The 21,042-nt window shown below is 38.5% G+C and overlaps 1 protein-coding gene across 12 annotated transcripts in view; it reads left to right on the forward strand.

Moving 5' to 3' along the window:
* Positions 1-276: 276 nt before the first annotated feature.
* Positions 277-21,042, forward strand: part of LOC138403226 (uncharacterized) — a 42,051-nt gene continuing 21,285 nt past the window's right edge. For 2 of the 12 annotated variants that reach the window (XM_069502956.1, XM_069502948.1), the window contains exon 1: positions 14,498-14,745. Coding sequence is in view for 5 of the 12 variants with exons in the window: in XM_069502947.1 (XP_069359048.1) it covers positions 539-600; positions 1,531-1,623 (155 nt within the window). In the remaining 7 variants the exon portion in view is untranslated. Of the gene's footprint in view, positions 428-486; positions 601-1,530; positions 1,624-12,334; positions 12,424-14,497; positions 14,746-15,295; positions 15,592-15,881; positions 16,119-16,654; positions 16,868-21,042 lie in introns of those variants that run through there. The other 10 variants (XM_069502947.1, XM_069502944.1, XM_069502946.1 and 7 more) reach the window with 10 other exon arrangements.

Raw genomic sequence — 21,042 nt, forward strand, 5'->3', positions numbered from 1 at the left:
AAAGTAACACTTGCATTTATTTAAAGAAAATATTTCTTTTGAAAATTATATAGATCAAATTTTTTTCTTTCGACGTTTTTCTATGAAAAATTAACATGTTTGTATTTTGATTATTTCTGCCAAACTCTAGAGGTCGACCGAGCGACGGACGCGGTGTGTGCGCGGGCGGCGGGGAGGAGCGGGGACTGGGGAGGGAGGCATATGCCAACGCCATACGGATTCGGCTGCCGCCTTTCAGTCAGAGTGGACGTGTGCAATTTTTCCCGCCAAACGTGTTTCGTATTACGGAAAATAGTTGTCTATGTGTTATTATTGTTATTAAAATAGTGTATTGTAAGATATAAGTGCTTTTATTTTAGTTTTGTATAAATTAGGGATTATAGGATACATCATATTCTATAATCTAATTAGGTGACCTGTGGACTAGGTACATGTTTAGCAGTTGATCATTATCTGGCATGGCGCGTGGCACTGACATTGTTTGACTTGTTGGTTTGTATGTTTCAGGTAGGTTCTTGGTATCCCAATAAATATCAAGATGCCTAAAATATCACGATTAAGACGATGTCAGCTACTGAAAATTGAATATATGAAAATTGCGTAAGTATAGTAGTAGGTACTTATCTACCTATATATCCATAAAAAAAACCGGCCAAGTGCGAGTCAAGCTCGCGCACCGAGGGTTTCGTAGTAAGGGTTTTTTGACATTTTGCAAGATAAATCAAAAACTATGATTCATAAAACTAAATTAAAATCTATGTTAGAATCCACAGGTGAAGCCCTTTCATAAAATATGATACCCCACTTGATATAGGTAGTTATCTTAATTCGATAATTGAAAATACTAATTTTCATTTCATTTCAGTTCATGACCACAATTTAATTTTTGTTTGATGTAACTTTTCAACTTTTTTCACCTAATGTCTGCTATAAGACCAATCTGTTTGTCAAATTTCATGATTCTAGGTCAACGGGAAGTACCCTGTATGTTTCTTGACAGACAGACAGACAACAAAGTGATCCTATAAGGGTTCCGTTTTTCCTTTTGAGGTACGGAACCCTAAAAATTCTATCTTACCTACATATTTGGTGACGTGCCACCCCGTCTCATACCCCGATTGCCATCTCAACCTGTCGCGGACATATACCTGCCAGGGGTGTTACGGATATTCGCATCCGCATCCGCGGATGTCACAACGTTGGCATCCGCAGCAACCCTGGCACCTACCTAATGATTTTATGTGTAAATAAAATAGAATTGTGCACTAATAACTTTTAATTAATTTAAATAATTATTACAACTTAACAACTTGTATATGCCAACGTAAGCGTCCAGAGATCACTCTAGAAATATAGAAGGCATTGAGCCCTTGAGCCATAGACACAGTGCTATGTAATGAGTACGGGTAACATTAATAATAGGCTTCAAATTTTACATCTACAACACACTACCCATATACTACCCATACACTTACAATATATTTACAACACTACCCATATACTTACAATATATTTGTGTGTATTGTTCAGAAAAAAGAGAAAAAGACAAAGAGAGCGAGCCCAAAGCACCGCGTGTCCAGCATCCGAGCCCGGGGGCAGCGCCGCCGCCATAACGAACATTTCGTAAGTTTTATACTTCTTAGGGATCCGTATCTCTAGAGAAAAAAAGGAACCGACAGATGGACAGACAGACAACGAAGTGATCCTATAAGGGTTTCTTTTTTTATTTTACTTTTCACATTACATTCGGCGCGCCTTGTCTGTTTCATCATCATCATCATCAACCGATAGACGTCCACTGCTGGACATAGGTCTCTTGTAAGTTGTAGGGACTTCCACACGTGGCCACGGTCTTGCACCGCCTGAATCGAGCGTCTCCCTGCGACTCGTCCGATGTCGACACCTTGGGAGTTGGGACCCCAACGTCTTTCGGTTTTCCGAACTATGTGCCCTGCCCATTGCCACTTCAGTCTCCCAGTCTGTATACGAACCATTAAATCCTCGGATTTCAGAATTTTCCGATATGTAGCTATAAATTACATTGGAACCAAAATTGAAATGATCGATATTCTGATCACGCGTACTAATACGGAGATGGATGCTGCGAGATGAGGGATGATCTCATTTATCCGAGATTAACGTTATTTTGGCTGACGAACCTAATCCCGCCGCTTATTGAATCCCGTATCCCGCGTCGCGAGATACCTACGTGTAATAGGTAGGTATTCTGCGAATTTTCCGATAGTACCTAATTTTCATGACGAACGTCGGGGGTTTCATTAGATTACTCGATGATGCCTTTATTAATTTAGCCGATGCCTGCGATTTCGTCCGTGTGGATTAAGGTATTTAAACATTTCGTGTGGGAACTCTTTAAATTTTCGATTAAAGAAGTAGCCTCTGTGACTCTCCCGGCCAGGAAAAACTTAATAGTCTATAAGTTCTTAAGTATGGGTTGCCTGGAAGAGATCACTTTAGTGATAAAATCGCCCTTTGTTTTTTAAGTGTATCCTGTATTCTTACTCTCTGTAAATCTATTAACAATAAAGTTATTTTAAATTAAATTAAATTAAGGAAAGGTAGTTAAGTTCTACATAAGATAAAGTGGTATATCATCATAGGTACCTATTTAAAACATCCACAAAAGCTAGTGAGAGCGTGCAAGTGCAAGTGAGCAATTCCCGAGCAATATAAACTGCACAAAGATAGAAGCAAGTGTAATTTCCTTTCATGTTTTCATCGCTCGCTGAAACTCTCTCGTTTTAAGTTTTTCTATAACTACTACAAACAGTGGCGTGCAATTCATAGAGGCATAAAAGTACTGCTTACCCTAGTTGAAATGACCAGTGCCCATTTTTCTTTATGACCTGCCATTCAGTAGGTCTATATAAGGTGTATCTAAGGCCTATCTTACTAATGCTTACCCTGGCTTCGAACTCTGTGCACGCCACTGACTACAAAGTGCTGTGACATGCGAAAATACAAGCTTCTACAATTTTATTAAATGAATGTTCTCAAAGGTGTGTGAAGTGAAGTACAGTTAGGCCACAGGCTGCCACGCTGGGTTTTAGCTACACCGGTGGATGTGGTTCTTCTACGGATCTCCTCATTTATGATTTGACTAGCTTATGCTCGCGACGTCATCCGCTTGGACTACATGAGACCCCAATTTCACCACCTTAGGTGTTAAATTTTCAAAAATCCTTTCTGCATGCCAAATTTCAGCCCGATCTGTCCAGTAGTTTGAGCTGTGCGTCAATAGATCAGTCAGTCAGTCAGTCACCTTTTCCTTTCATATACTTAGATTACGTAGCTGTATCGCCCACTGAGTTACTGAGCTTTTTTATGAAGCTGTGCACATTACGTACAGTACGCAACAGAAAGTAATGTACATCGGCTTTACAATGACATTTCGGCTTTGTATAGCGTTGTCTCTGTCACTCGTATTTAAATGGCGTTTTGTCGGTCTCGACGACAGAGGCAACGCTCTACAAATCTGCTATCTCCTTCTGAAGGTCGATGTACATTACTTTCTGCCGCGTACTGTACCTAACTATCGAACTCATATTTTTACATAAACTGTTATATGACTTTAATCTTTTATGTAGTTTCTCTCGTATAAAGGAAGAGAAAAACAAGCGATAAAATATATGTTAAGAGTTATGGCGTTGTTTACCTCTCCGCTGACTTGACAGTTGATACCCGTCGCCGTCGGCCGTCACAGCCACTTGATGATCTAACTTGTAACTGCTACGCTGATGTACAGCTATTTGTTACCTAACCCCATTTATCTCCATACACTAAAAGGAAATAGGGAAATAAGCCGCAAAAAATACAACACTTACAGTGCGACAAGGCTATCTTGGCGCGTGACCAAAATCAGAACTAACGTTGCCGTCAAGTGACTTCTCATTCCCGTACTCAGTAGTGAATCGGCTATGACTTGATGACGATAATTTGGCCGAACGAGGCTGTGGGCTGCGGCTAGTAAATAACGAAACATCGCAAAGTGCCTTGTGCCGTCTCGGGCGACTATCGGGGTAATGTAATTAGCAACACTAATTAATTTAACCCTTTGAGCGCGGAGCTCCGTGTTTTGTGAAACAAACGCCGCGTTACCTCGTTTTTCAGTCGCTGAAAGCTTTCTTCGAGTTTTCATAACTTTCCCCCTGCCGTAGTCCGTAAAGAGCCGTAAAGATTTTCTGCAATTATTTTGCAATACCTATTGTAGAGTCAATATCTCCTTAGGATCCTATATTATGGTCTCGGAGTGGACTCACTTGGTCACGTGACTTGGCTACGGGCGGCATGGTAGGTACTTTCTTAGTTATGAGCGAGAGAGTAAAAGATAAGAGTTTACAAGATAGAAAGAGAGGTATTTATAAAATTTAAGGCTGCAGCGCTGTGCTAACTAAATTGAGTGTCACCGCTAAAGTCGCTATTTATTTAAATATCTTTGCAGCGTGATCCTCCTGTACTTGGAAGGTAAGTATTATGAATTATTGTGATAAAATATGTTTTGATTCCCTTGACGGGTTTTGACAGACAGACACAGACAACGAAGTTATTCTATAAGGTTTCCCTTATTAACCGACTTCCAAAAAGGAGGTGGTTCTCAATTCGGCCCGTTTCTTTTTTATATGTAGGTAGGTATTGCGTACATCGATTTTTTCGAGGTTTCTGAATCTATTTTAATCAATTTGAATTGATATTTTAGGTACCAAGCAATGACTACAGGAAAAAGCTTAAAATAAAAAAAATAGGTATTAAAAAAACTGACTTCCAAAACCACTACAAAGTAAAAAATAACTTTTGTTTCGACACGTGTATGTGTGTATGAAGTCGGGCCAGCATAATAACAGAAACTAGAAATCGAAGCGTGAAGCTCGCCCGACTTCAACATACATACACGACGTACCTAGAAACAAAAGTTATTTTTACTTTGGAGTGGTTTTGGAAGTCGGTTTTTTTAATAATTTTTTTATTTCTCTAGGGATATGGAACCCTAAAAACCACTAATATTCGTTCTCGGCTTATAACTTGTATTTTCCCTTCGTAAATTCGTTGTTCGGTGCTATAGGCAATATTTCACGGTAGCTAATAAGCTCGCCCATAAGCGATCTGGAGCGGTGCTCATTGCGTCATAAACTCGCCAGCTGCTCGCCCCACACACTGGGCCCGGCGCGCGGCGCACCTAACTATAGGCATAACCTATAATAGCGGTCAATAACAACATAATAGGCCTTTTCCCACTTTATAGCCTAAGCTTATGCCCGCGACTTCGTCCGACCCCTATTTTCACCCCTAGGGGTTGAATTTTTAAAAATCCTGTTAGCGGATGCCATAAGCTTATAGTGTAGTACTACCTGCATGCCGATCCGTCCAGTGGTTTGAGCTGTGCGTTGATAGATCAGTCAGTCAGTCTGTCACCTTTTCCTTTTATATATTTAGAAGAGCATAGATATATAAGATTAGCGACCCGCCCCGGCTTCGCTCGGGTTGCTGTGGAATTTTATAAAATCCTTCCTTCATCATCATGATCAACCTATCGCCAGCTCACTACTGAGTACGGGTCTCCTCTCAGAATGAGAAGGGTCTGTTTGAGCATAGTCCACGACGCTGGCCAAGTACGGTTTGGCAGCAAGTGGCACACTTCACAGTCGTCTGATGAAGTTCTACTGTGTAAGTTTGAATGTCGCCGCTATAAAGAAGGACGAGCGAGAAAATAGATCTCCGCCATTTCCGCAAACTAAGCCTTCTCGGGCGAGTGCTCTCGCGTTGATGTCATTCCCCTGCTGTGCCTGCCGCGAGCGCAGCCCGCAGCACGTGCCCTCAGACAGAAATCAAGGCTTGGCCACATACAACGGGCGACGGAATGAAATACCTCACTTATTTGTCCACGAAACCATTATCACACAATTCATTAGCACGACACATTTTTGTCACTATTTGTTAGGTTAGATTTTAAGGCATTATTTTTGTAAAATTAATTTTTGTCTAACATTTATGTTGGGTCAACAAATAACTATATTATTCTATTCTATTCAATTAACGCTTATAGACGTAAGTAAGTACTTCAAGGTTAAAACTATTCAAATTACCGTGGAACAAATAAGGTTGTACGGGAGCGGTGTGCAGGCTCGACCGTACCAAAGGGAGATCTCCCATCGAGCGGTTGGTTGTGCTCGGTAGCGCCAGCTGGGCCGACGGTTGTATCTTGAAACTTCTAATTATAGTCCAGATTGCAGAACACTCTGCTAGTGCGAGTACTGTCGGCAATACATTTGTTCGGGACTACGTCATCGATTGAGCAGCGCCATCTAATTTCTACTGTGGCAACCGCCACAAGGTCGCCATCGTGGCTCCTTGAACTTGTTATTTTGCGTTAAGTATAAAGAGCTGTGATAGCCTAGTGGTTAAATATTAATTATTAATGAGGTCGAAAGTTCGACCCCGAGCACGCACCTCTAACTTATCGGGGTTATGTGCGTTTTCAGTAATTAAATATCACTTGCGTTGACAGCGAAGGATTCTTTCTATTTACATGAGCAAAACATCGTGAAACCTGCATGCCTGAGAAATGACAATATTCTGTAATGTTTTCAAAAGTATGTTAAGTTTGCTGACTATGGCTGAAGCATTCTTATTCTGAAAATAGACCCGGCTCAGTAGTGAGCTGGCGATGAGTTGATCATGATGATGAATGACAATGTAGTTTATGACGCGCGTCGCTGCGCGTTGTGTTTGGCCAAGGCCCAAGCGGCCGACACTAGCACACGTAATGGCCGCCCAAACTCCCGTGCGGAGTTAAAGGATTAGGGCGGGCGGCGCCCTCACCAGATAAATGCTTCTAGGTAATAATGGCGGCTATACCTGAGATCAACATTCTCAATGTTAATGCTTTTGTATATTGCCAACAAGAGGTTTTCTCCGTGCAACTTTTCTTTATCGAGTGAATAGAAATGTACAAAAAATATATAGGTACTTATATTATGTTGTTTGTTGGACATTGAATTTTAATTTGAACGTTTGAAATAATTATTACCAACAGATAAAAAATCTGGAAACCGTGTATTTGTGGTTACATCTGACAAAATAAATTGTGGTCATGAACTAATAATTAGTATTTTCAATTTTCCAAGTAAGAAAACTATATCAAGTGGATATGAAAGGTACCTGTGCATTCTAAAACAGATTTTTATTTATTTTTATGCGTCATAGTTTATGATTTATCGTGCAAAATGTCGAAAAAATACGACTGTAGTACAGAACCCTCGTTACGCGAGCATGACTCGCCTTTAGCCAGATTTTTTTGTGATGTAACTACGAATTCATGGTTTTCAGATTTTTCTCTTTACTATTGCCGTAAGACATTGCTATCTGTTAAAACATTTCATGGTCCTAGGTCAACGGGAAGTAGCCTATAGGTTTGGATTCCCTTGACGGATCTTGACAGACGACAGACCTATGCGAAAGACAGACAACGAAGTGATTGTATAATGCTGCGCGATTGCGGTAGAATGACACCTACAATGTCACAATTGTTATAGTTGACCTAGGATAATTACGATCAATCACAAATACAACAGATACAATAAAACTATAATATACATTAATATGCAACTCATAATATCTACGTACGATTATTATTAACCTCTAAAACAGATATAACTCGTTAACCTGTGAAGTGTGAACCCCCTAGGTACTTAGCCATGATACCTAGCTAGTAGCTACCCACCTAGTTATCCTTTAACGGGCCTATATACTAAACATGCTGTCGCGTTCTGACTGCTTTAAATACTAAACAGAATTATATTGAGACACAAAAAATTGTGTAGCTAGCAAAGAATTTGCTAGTACTACTACGTGATGGTAGCTAGTTCAAAAGGTGACCTTCCTTGTCAGACTTTCTGATTTGACAAAAGTACCACAGTTATCCCGGGAAGAAATGTAAAACATTGCTAAAATCACGAAAACCCAACTAGAACGCCCTGTGGCGTTTTGACTAACCTTTGACTAACTTATGACTTGTCTACTGCAATAAATACGAAACAGAAATCCTTTTTGCAAACTAAAGATATTGATTGACCATGTGCGTATTTTTATTGTAGACTTGATGTCCAAACGTTCTAAATATTTCCACAAAAATTCTCCATACAAAATCGTATGGGGATTTGCGACCCGCCGGGAAGGCGAGTCCCTCTGTGCCCTGTGGTCACCGCCACCAGTGTGACCGTTTGTGGCAGATTTCTGCCTTTTGGGCAGATTTGGCTCCTAAATTTTAACTCTGGCAGAATAAGCTGACGATTTAAGAAAGTGGCAGAATGTGGCAGATTTCAGGGAAATCCTTATTTTTTTGAAATAAAAAGAGTAAACTCATGATTTTATGTCTATTTACTTTATTTTTGTATGACTTAGTAAGCAGGAAATTTTATTTACTAAGCTGGCAACTTTTGTCTCTTGTCGATGGTACGGGGATTTCCCGTTTATTTAATTTTTGTGTTAGTATCTGCAGTACGCGGCAGACTCAGACGACAGAAAATAATGTACATCGGCCTTTAGAATGATATTTCAGCTTTGTAGACCGTTGTCTCTGTCACTCATTCCTATGTGACGTTTTGTTGGTCTCAACGACAGAGACGACGCTTTACAAAACCACTACCTCTTTCTAAATTTACTGTGCGGGATATTAAATCAGCGAAAAAAATGATTACCTAGTTAAAAAGATGTTGTTAAAATAATTGTATAATTAAAATAAATAAAATAAAGGATTAGAAACTAATGTTGACGCAATAGTATAATAGTAAGCGAAATAATGCAATTTAATAAAAAAAACCTATATTTTAGATTGGTTTAAGAATTTTTTAATACGTATTCTAGTCCCCATAGGAAGTAATAATATGTTGGCATATTTTTGGCACTTTTAGGAATTGAGTTGGCAGATTTTGGCAGATTTTTTCCCAGTGTCGGGCAGATTCGCCATTTTTGAAACGGTCACACTGACCGTCACCATACCGTCCCATATATTCAATGTACTCTCAACTCTGTGACCGTCACTCCAGGGTCATCAATCTTAGAACAAATAGCATGGTACTTCAATTCATTTAGTACCAAAAGGCAATAGCAGACCGCGCTACTGTGACTGGACAAATTCGATATATTATTCTGTGGTCAAGGCATCCCATGTTTAATTTTTCTACCAAATTGATAGTTTAGTTTACATTAACATATTTGTATTTTAAAGAAAAAAATATTCTCTAACCATTAATTTCTATTTACCAATATTTTTTTTGGTTCTACCTTTGGTATGTATCATTGATTTAATAAATATTCTTGAAAATAAAATTGTCAGACAATTTTTTGCTATTGATATGGTAGAAATTGGGCAAACAACCCTGGTCTGTGCTGGCGGTCGTAATGTTTTCTGATTTTGCTATTTTCAATACCTTTTGTAACTATTTAAAGCCAGTTTTTAGTGATTTCACGCTACGTTTAGCAAACCAGTGAACCTAACCCACGCTAAGTAAGCTGTCAGAGATTCTAGTGTTTTGAGACCAAAGAAATTTTAAGTTTTCCGTACCCATGTTTGAAACAGAGACTTCCAGTGTTTTGAGACAGGACTCCAGTGTTTTGAGACAGAACTCCAGTGTTTATTTACGAGACAGGACTCCAGTATAGTTGTAGTTAGGTACTAGTTAAGTTTAGTGAACATTTCTTACAAGAGGGGCTGTATTCCAGGCTGTTCAGGTTCACTGCAGGTTTGTAAATGCCATTGTAATACCGTCATAGGTATCTACTTTAATCCTTGAATGCAATTTTTATTAAATTCCTTGAACTTGATGACAATATGGTTCACGCATAGGTTTTTCTTTAAGTATTGGGCGTTCCGATCCAGTGATAGATTCTCTTGACGATTCGAAAGCACCTATTTACAAGTTTATTTGAATAAAGAAGTAGGTATTTCTTTAGTTTTTCTAGACCAAATTCCTATCATGATCAACACATCGCTGGCTCACTACAGAGCACGGGTCACTTCTTAGAGTGAGAAGGGGTTTAGCCATAGTCTACCACACTGGCCATGTGCGGATTGGTAGACTTCACACCCTTTGATAACATTATGGAGAACTTTCAGGCATGCAGGTTTCCTCACGATGTTTTCCTTCACCGTTAAAGCAAGTGATATTTAATTAGTTAAAACACACAACTCCGAAAAGTTAGAGGTGCATGCCCTAGATTGAACCCCCGACCTCAGATTAGATGTGATTAGATTAATTGAGTCAGATTTAGTGAACATGTTATGAACTTGTGACCATACTAAGATACTCATATTTTTACTTTTCAGGTTTAGAAAATGTCCTGCATGAATTTCCAAATCGTGCAAAAGATTTGGATCTTTTTATGACCTGGATTCATAATATTGATATCTTGAAACTAAACTACTCGGCACCAGACCCCAGTCCTCAGGCAACTTTATAAACTGTTTTAGGATAAGGAAGAGTGATTAGGATTAATTTTGGTAAAAATAAAGATTAGAATCCAAAAATTTCTATTATTTAAAAATATGTGTTCAGATTAATTATTATAGATTTTTTTTAAATTTACATGATATGTTAAATTGTAAGGGAGTCAAATATTAATAAATAATTAATCTGAACACAATCCTACCTTCCATAGCAGTCCTATATGTATGTATTATATGTATAGGTATGAACCTATAAAGCAGTCTACATATATAGGTAGGTATGTACATATTATGAATATTAGTTCCATTCGTCAGATACAGATGGCGCTACTAAGCTGTTGCCACTATTAGCTCGCGAGATAGTACTCTATTTCCATATGTTAAAAGTACTCTGTACACTGTACTCTGCCATCCAGCGTTGCCACATCTACGTCTTTTTACGTAGATCTACTAACTTTATGCCTTTCCTGCAAACCTACGAACTTCAGTCCCAGAATCTACGTATTTTTTATCAAATTGTACAAAGTAATCGAATACTTAGCCTTTTGAGACTGAATGGGCATAATTTGAATTTCTTTTTCATTCATGAAAAAGGTTATTAAAAAAAGTTCCCTTTTTACACAGTTACAACAATATTCGTGTGACTGTGTAAAATAGAACGTTCGCTTTGCAGAAATTGTCACTAGTGTCACTGTCAGAAATACGCGACAAGACCTATGGACAAGACTCTTTTGGCGCGTGGCGAAAATAAAGCCGCCATCTTTTGAAGTACCTATCACGGTGTGACCTTAAATGCAGTGTTGCTAAGTAAAAAAAAATTAAATTCACTGTTTTTGTTAAATATTAGAGCCATTCCATTTAAATAACATCATGATAATATATCCTAATAATGTATTGTACAGCATAAATGTGTCTGCATCTTATAGCTATATTTAGCACCAGGTAACTAAATATAGCTAGTCCATGGCCTATAAATGGTTTTTATTATTCTTTCTCTATTTGGAAACAGGGACGGCTTTCCCAATTTCTTATTCAGTTAAAATTAAATAAAACTTACTCGACTTTCGACATTGATATTTTCAATATATTCCGTAAAATTGAGGAGAATTTTTTTTGCTGGCAGCCTTTGTTCTACAACTACACCCCCCTGTCAATGTCATTCAAGTGCCAAAAGAGCCTTGTATGCACTATGTCGTACTATCATAGAGATACTATGCATTTCGATTCAAAGTTCAAATTCAAACGGACTAACAACTTAATGAAAACAAACTTAAGAAACAGACTTTTCAATTAAACACTAACTGGCCTACTTTTTACAAAAATTAAATATAAAAAAACAGCGACCTTTGCAAGAATTTTTTAACAAATATGTATGAGTTTCATTTGCGTGAGGGTGAAATTGATGAAAATGAATAAATTGTATGACAAAACACTACCTTACTCTCTTCATTTTACCCAGAAAAAAAGTACGTAGATCTACGAACTTTTCATCCGAAATTTTTACTAAATCTACGTCTTTTTCTAATGTGGTCTACGCCTTTTTCAAAATCCGAGTTGGCAACACTGCTGCCATCGGCTCCCGGAGAGGGGCCACGCGTGACGTCGCTCGCTGCCACGCCGACATTTCGCGCCAAATTGTATTCCACACGGTAAGTTTTGCACATTTGGGCAAAAAGCGAGAAGTAAGTCAAAATTAACTCCATAAAATTATAACGTATTTCAATCGAAACTACTTATTTGCTGAGATATATTTTGACATTTTTAGGGTTCCGTAGCCGAAAGGTGCAAACGGGACCTATTATACGGGATTATAACCTTTATGCGAACGTAATAAGAATGCCATAGTATACCGTGACGTATGGATGATTTTCAGGTAACAGTTGCTTATAAATAATGGGTAGAAGAAAAAGCAACCTAGCATACTACAAAACTATGGGACATCGTTCTAGAAAAAGAAAGAGGTATGTAAATAATTGTAAAGTCATCCAATTATATTTTTGCTAGTTGTGGGCTGTGGCAAGGCTGTGGCCATTATCAGCATAGGATGTAAGCAATGACTTATATGTATAAGTCATTGGATGTAAGTATCATTTTTCAATCAATTCGAGACCATTTTTAAAATCCAAGATGGCCGCTGTTTTTAATCAACAATAATGACGTCGATTCTCTAAACTAGGTAACTTTAGATTTTCACATTATAGGTGTCGTTTTCATTTTCAAGGGTTTCGGGGTGGTTTAGAATAAATTTGCGATCATTGCATACCTATACAAATTACAATCGACATCGGCTGGCCGCGAATAGGGTTCTTAATATAATGATAATAATAATTTATTGTTTTAGATGCCTAGATGCAAAAAAACGGCGAATTTGTAAAATTTGTCCTGTATGAACATTTGATTGTTTTATTTGAAAGAGTTGTTTTTATTTTATCTGTTTTTCACAGGATTCGTAAATGTCTTGCCCCCTTTGCCGCAGTCGGGTAAAAAGGGTGTCTTTTGGAACACTAGAGCAAAGTTATAAGTATTAGGTAGGTAATTCATTACTTTCTATATCGATGCACTAGAGCAGTCTATATTACTTTACTCTATGCATTAGAGTAGAGTAGCGATCGCGTCGCTCAGTGGCTCGGCCACACCGGCCGGCCACCGCACACGACTCACGAGGTGGCTCGGCCCACCGGCCCACAGTCTGAGAACGAGAAGTGTGGCAACGACGCAAATCGCAATGCTCCGCGCAGTGTTGCTATATAAGAGTATATTCTAGATTTAGGGCAAACCTGAACCAACAAGGTTTTTTTAATTTACAGACTAGCGCTTGGCTGCAATCAGACCTGGGTGGCAAGTGATGATGCCGCCAGCAGCCCAAGATGGAGCGCGCTTGCCTAGAAGATGCCTATTCACTCTTGTCCTGAAGGTACCCATATTATAATTGGAGGGAAAACTGATGCTGGAAGGGTGTTCCAAAATCTTAGCGGTTCGAATTAGAAATGAGGAGGCAAATCGCTTCGTACGTAACCGTGGAATTTCGACGTACGTAATTTTTAGACCATGAATCTAATGGTAATTTTTGTGTTAAGTTAATAATTTAATTGGGGTACGTTTAGTGTGTAGTTAAATGATTACCTACTTAAAAACTGGCCAAGTGCGAGTCAGGCTCTTTAAAGACTCCGTACAGAATATAATATGTATTTACTCGTATGTACAACGTAATTATTTTGATTGTATGAAATATTTTATTTCCGAGCTAGACATCGCAACAAACCGTAGTAAGGAATGTTTTGAAATTGTTGGCACCTTGTGTCACAGTGTTACACACGGGGTGTGACGGGAATAACCCAAAAAAGGAAAGAAAACCCAAAAAATGTTTATTTGTTTTGGTCACAGCATACAAACTACTTTACGATTGTTGTTTTCAGTATATACTTTTTAAATATGTAGCATACTTGGGAATGAGTTGCTTAACGACTTTGTGATAGTTCTAATAAGTTTCAATAATTTTGTAAAGTGGTGATAATAAAAAGAATACCGGGCTGAGTTTGTTGTGGGCTCTTCTCAGACCTGGGCGCGTTTGGAACCCTCGTAGCTTTAGTTTTAAGTTTGCGTAATAATTATCACCACTATATCTTACAAATCTCACACCATACCAGACCATCAATACGAGTAATTTATTATCTATTTTGAATAAATCATTTGACTTTGACTACTGCCACATCATATGGTACATAATGTACCTTTATTGAGTACATAATAAAATTTCAAGATATTCCCTAAATCGCCCGTTTCGTCAAAATCATATTAAAGAGCTTTAATTATTATTAAGTAAGTACGAAAAAAAACGATTACCTATACGAAGACTTTAAATGAAAACTTGCATGATTTTTTATTTCTCATACACTAAATTAAACTAAAAGGTACATGAAAATATTATTTAATCCTATTGCATTTTTTGACAGTTCAAACTTTAAAAGTTTGACCACAAGCATGGCCCGGGTAAAGTAAAATGAAATTAAGACCTGGCAACACAGTACGCGACGGCCGACGCGTTGCATAGAGCGCAAAAATCCAAATTTGTGTTTTTATTTCTGATTTTAACAATAATTCCTAATCCGAACTGATTTGATGTACATCTTTTGAGTGTTCGTCCCTCATCGTCCAAGCTTTCGTCTACCAAAACTCCAAAACTGGAAATGGTTATAGTTTTCAAGTGGGGTGATAATAAGACATAAGCAAAGTAAACTAGACTGTAGTGCGTGGTATTAAGGTTGATCTTCCCGTACGCTTCTGTATGTAAACATTAGAATTTAGCGTATATTTTCTCTATTTCTAGTTCTAAATCTAAAACTATGCCAGTCATTTATTAATTGTCTCTTCATTATCTAAGCCTGAATTGTAATAACATAATGAAATTACCTATGTAGGTACAATATTATTCTGTAGGCACCTATTTGTTTTGGAGGTTATGAATGGAATGTACCTAGCGTCTCGATTTTATTTTAGAGCTGATTTTGTGTGTAAATAAATTAAAGAACTCGTCAAGACGTGAGTCGGACTAGCATACGAATGGTTCCGTACCATCATACAAGAAACCAACAGATTTTAACCTAACCTAACCACAAATTCACGGTTTTTGGATTTTTCCCTTTGTGGCTACTTAACCATGATTCTAGAATCTAGGTCAACGGGACCCTATAGGTTTTGATTCCCTTGTACCTACAGGCACGACAGACAGACATACGACAAAGTCATCCTAATAAGGGTTCCTTTTTTTCTCTGGAGATATGAAACCCTGAAAATTAATACTTTTATGTAGGTATTAGGTGTGGGTCAAGAAGGTGAGGACTCATATTTTTCTAAAAAATGTTAGGTAAGTGGTTTGTACTTATTTGCATATTCAAGCCACAGTGTTTGTATGTGGAGAGGGTAGGGGTAGAGCTCTAGTGTGATGAGAGGAAACCTTAGCACAATGGGCAGCACGGTTGCGTTGGCTTGCAACATATTGCAATTTTGGTATGGTTTTGGATGTTGCTGGTCGCTATGTTGTTGGCTCGGGTGCAGGTTCCGTACAAGACATGCTATTGGGGCAGGAGACTCTTGATATTGCGTTGGACATAGCACGAAAAGCTGAGAAGGTACTGCTTCTGAGCACAACTAAATTGAGTATTCGCATCCTCTTCTTACTAATGTAATATGAAAAGGGCAGATTTGACAGTTTTAAATTTAATGTAGAGCTGCCAAACCTCATGACTTAAGCTGCCAGTCGTGAGCCTATACTTTAAAGCGCACTTTGACTTTGCTCAGACTCAAGATTGAGTTAAAACGAGACAGATTTGTTTGAGAGATATAGCTCTGTCTCGTTTTAACTCTGTCTTAAGTCTAAGCTAAGTCAGAATGTGCTCTATAGATCTCACCCTAAATGTAGTTTAGAGAAAGACAAGAGAATGGGCGGTAATCTAAACTAAACAAAGAATATGTCAAGTAGCACTGTTGTGGACTGCAAGGCGGAGCCAAGCTATTGGGCCACATATGTGCCACATATGCCACATTTCTATGCCATGCTTCTACTTGGAGCTACTGGCATGGAGTCCCCGGTTGTATGGTGTGTGGAATGCTGCACTTTGGGGACGGCATGAGTTTGCTCACACAAACCAAAGAACGTGTATGTCATTATTTTTTTCTGGCTGAATCCATACTTCCATTATCCATTCTCTTTAAAAGGAAAAGGTGACTGACTGACTGACTGGCTGACTTAACTATCAACGCACAGCTCAAACCACTGGACGGGTAGGAAATTTGGCATGCAGATAGCTCTTAGAACGTAGACACTAGACATGCGCTAAGAAAGGATTTTTGAAAATTCAACCCCTAAGGGGGTACAATAGGAATTCGAAATTTGTGTAGTCGATGCTGCCATTAGTTATTGCATCCTGGTGACATGTTACTTTTTACCCTGGAAAATAGAGTTCCTTGGGATTTTTGTAAAACTAGACACTGAGATAGCAAATGTTTATGCATGAGGACAACGTAGTGAGCAACTCGTTATATAGGTAGTAGGTATTAACTATTAACTGCCATACCAATGGCCATACCATACATACCGGTTTGGAAAGGAATCCAGTATGTTACCAAGTCGTCGTTATACTAGTTAGTAGACACTGCACTGATTTAATTTTTTACTAACTTGTTCTTGTGTAGAACCGCCACCTAAAGATTGCCGGTTTGGAAAGAAATCCAAAATGTTGCTAAGTCGGTCGTTGCAAAAAATGTAAAGAAAAAACTAGTAGACACTGCACTGATTAAATCAGAACCTATCACAAAACTAAATTAAAAACCACGGAACTTAACCCTTCGTGAGCGAGCACGACTCGCTCTTGACCGTTTTTTTCTAAATAAAATTAATAAATAAACCTATAGGCTCGTCACCACCAGAAGTATGTTATTATGATCGAGATTGAAGACTAAACCACTAACAGTAACTTTAAGTAATGGTTAACCAGATACGTCAGGTAGATTAGATAGATTACAACCTTTAGATTAACCGACCCTTCGTGGGCATACTAACATCATTCTTGCACACTACGAGAGATATCACAGACTACCCTCAACTATTAACCTACCGTCAATAATGAGTCATGATAACAACATCTCTTATGAGACTAGGCAATGCTAACTAACACCAGCTAAGTCCCTACCTAACGACCGGCTCCAACCATCCCCATACCGGCCCCAGACCAACCAGCTAACCTAGCACACCACACTTAGTTCAATTAACCTCAACTACAACAATCACGTTTGTCTAATACAAATTGGAACGATACAAGAAGGACTTACCAGATAAACAGCTATTCAACACACACTATACCATCATTCACACAATCACGTCACTTTCCACAACCTAGTACTGAACCTTTAACAACTGAAACCATATTAGGTCACAACAACAATGATAATAATAAAACCTACAGTACGATACACATAGTATCCACTGAGAAGTGCCCTCGGCAAGAGCCACACGAATAATGATCTCCTCGTACCGCCACATTCACTTTTATTGTCTCAAAATGACGGTGGGGCGATTACGTAATGTTCAATGAGCAAAGTGTTTACATTTAAATGGCAGCGCGCCTGCACGGCCATTCTGACATGCGTACGTCCACGTACGCCAAGTATTACAAAGTATGTGAGGACCAACCATAACCACAAAATCATTTTACCGCTCGTCCATCCTGACTAACTACTAACCGTCATTGAACACTTTTCACATTCAAATCATTATACAACAATAAACGAAGCGAACATAATGACTCTAGTACTACAACTATTCCCCAGCGGAGTGTGGACCAGACATCAACGTCCCTTCGATCACTCTACCACACTGAACCGGACATCAGCGTCCTTTCGATCAGTCAAACTTGATAGACATCCCTTGCTACCCAAACTATTTACATTTTGTAAAAAGAATTGTCGTACAATGATGTTGGTTATGATTCTGACAAACGCGGCTTCTTTTCAAAGCCAAAGAAACTAATTCATCACATCTCAACATTTATAAAGGTGGCACAACCAACCTTGGTTAAGAAATTACTTTCAATTGATCGTTTGTCTAAAGGCACTAACAAACTGCAACAAACTAGGCGAGTATTAACTCTGAGTTTAGATGAACTAAAACGTACACGTAAGAAACTATTGACTGACGCGTTACCACGCGAAAGACTGCCAAAGACTAAATAATTAAACCAATTTTAAATTACACTTCATTTGATTAGAGCGCATTTGCTATTGCAACTTCTAAATCAATTAACTATCAAAACGATTTTTTTTTTAAATTTGAGCTTCTAAATCAAATCTACCACTGGTTCTGAACGCCACGACCTAGCGAGAAGAACCAGCAAGAAACTCGATGTCATCTAATTAAACTTTACAAACAAAAAGTTTTTTTTTTGTTGGTTGTATGTTTGGGTCCATGATCTTATACCATCATCTAACACGACTACGGAGTGTGTGACTAGCACCATCACGGCCATTCTGATATGCGACCGTCCTCGGGCGCTAGTATGATCAAGCGCGCACAATTTCCAATCATCAAGTACTACAAGCCGCAGTTCTATTCGACCAGGATCAACTATCATCTGGACTGAGCAAGTGTGTCCCTTCAACCAGCTCTTTTGAGCGTGGCCCGGACGACACCCCTCAACCAGGCTAGACTCATAACATCTGGAAGCAGTGTGTCCCCTCAACCAACTCTCGCGAGTCTGGCCCGGACGACACTCTTACCAGGATAAACTCACACCATCTGGAAGAAGTGTGTCCCCTCAACCAACTCTTACGAGTCTGGCCCGGACGACACTCTTACCAGGATAAACTCACACCATCTGGAAGAAGTGTGTCCCCTCAACCAACTCTTACGAGTCTGGCCCGGACGACACTCTCACCAGGATAAACTCCATAACATCTGGAAGGACACTTCCTTACCAGGATAGACTCATAACATCTGGAAGGACACTTCCTTACCAGGATAGACTCATGAACTTACTATAACATAACATCTGTCCTTATTACGACAGGTCTACCTATTCATTCAACGATCTAACACCACATGAAGATTGATTTCTAATCTTATGTCGGGAAACTCAATTTGTTATCTCGTGGCAAAAATAATTGTTCAGCAAAAACTCATCTACCTACACTACGGTTACTCTTTTACAAAAAGAACACTGAACTGCATCAAAATTTGTTTTTATAACAACTGGCTGAGATTTGCGGGTAGTCTGAAAATTATTGTACTAGATTTTCGATAAGTTTTAACTTTTTGTACAGTAGGTACAGTTTGTGATCATAATTTTTCACACAGTAAACAGCGTGATTGGAAAGTGAAAGAATTTACTGATTGTGGTCGTAATAAAACACATTAACTCAATTACTATATAAAGTGTATTGGAAAGACTAATAAATTTAACAATGATTTTACTAGATTTTAAAACACGTCACCACCGATTAGCAAAAGTCACAGAGAGAAAAAAAAAACATTGTCAACAGATTATAAACCTAGGGTTGCATTCCTTTACAACACCCACCCTGAATGCAAGCCCATACCTCTAGTACAAAACAAATGTTTATTACATATAGTCCCTTTTGTTAGTATATCAGCAATCATTAGGGTTCCTTTAACATAACAAAACATTATCGCATTATTATTGACATGGTTCTTTAAAAAATGAAATCTTATATCTATATGTTTTGTCCGAGGTAAATAACAATCATTGGTAGTTAGTCTTATAGCACTTTGGTTATCACTGTAGATTGGTAGAGCACTTTCTTGAGCCTGGCCCAGTTCTTTCTGCAGCTGCCTCAGCCATAGAGCCTCTTGTGCTGCCGAAGTCATGGCCATATACTCAGCCTCAGCAGTGGACAAGGCTACGGTTTGCTGTTTGCGCGAACACCATGAAACAGCACCTCCCTGCAACATAAACACATAGCCAGTGCACGACTTCCTGTCATGAATGTCGCTGGCCCAGTCAGCATCACAGTAGCCGGAGATTCCGGTTTCGCCATCTCTGGTATAGGTCAGCTTCAAATCTTTAGTACCTTTTAAATATCTCAGCACCCTTTTTACTGCCACCCAGTGCTCTAATTTAGGATTTTTATTAAATCTACTCAGTGTATTCACTGCATACGATATATCTGGACGAGTTCCTTGAGCAATATAGAGAAGACAGCCAATAGCTTGCTGATAGGGAAACTCTATTTCAGTTTCATCTTCAGAAATTGTTTCAAATTTTGCTGACACTTCTATACGTGTTCTGACAGGTTTACACTCTAGCATTCCAAACTTACTTAATGTTTCTTTTATATATTTTTGTTGATCTAACATTATTTTGCCATCAGCTCTAGTAATGTTAAGCCCAATACATTGACTCACTTCACCTAGATCTTTCATTTTGAAATGTAATTTTAATTTTTCTTTTATCATGTCTTTGTCTTCCTTTTGAGATGTGAACAAAATGAGATCATCCACATAAACAGCAATATATATACTTTTAACACTATCATAATAAATGCAGGGATCAGTCTGTGAACGTTGCAATCCAATATCCTTTAGAGATTTATCCAATTTAATGTTCCACAGCCTGCTGGCTTGTTTGAGCCCATATAGCGACTTGTGTAAGTGGCATACCTGTGAGCCCTCTTCATACAGCTGTGGCTGTGTCATATAGATTTCAGCATCAATTTCTCCCTGCAAAAATGCTGAGACAGCATCCATTCGATCAATATGTAGATTTAGTTTAACTGCCAAAGCAAATAGGTAACGTACTGAAGAATATTTCACAACTGGAGAATATATTTCTCCATAATCTATTCCTGATTTTTGAGCATAGCCTTTAATCACAAGTCTAGCTTTAAATTTTATAATATTGCCTTGTTGATCAGTTTTTGATTTAAACACCCACTTGCATGGTAAAGCCTTTTTATTGTCTGGAAGATCTGCCAAGCTCCATGTATTATTTTCTATCAATGATTCATACTCTTCATCCATAGCCTTTTTCCACTCGGACGCATTCACTGAGGATAAGGCCTCTTCGACA

Source organism: Maniola hyperantus, chromosome 14, assembly GCF_902806685.2.
Source record: "Maniola hyperantus chromosome 14, iAphHyp1.2, whole genome shotgun sequence".
NCBI lineage: Eukaryota > Metazoa > Arthropoda > Insecta > Lepidoptera > Nymphalidae > Maniola > Maniola hyperantus.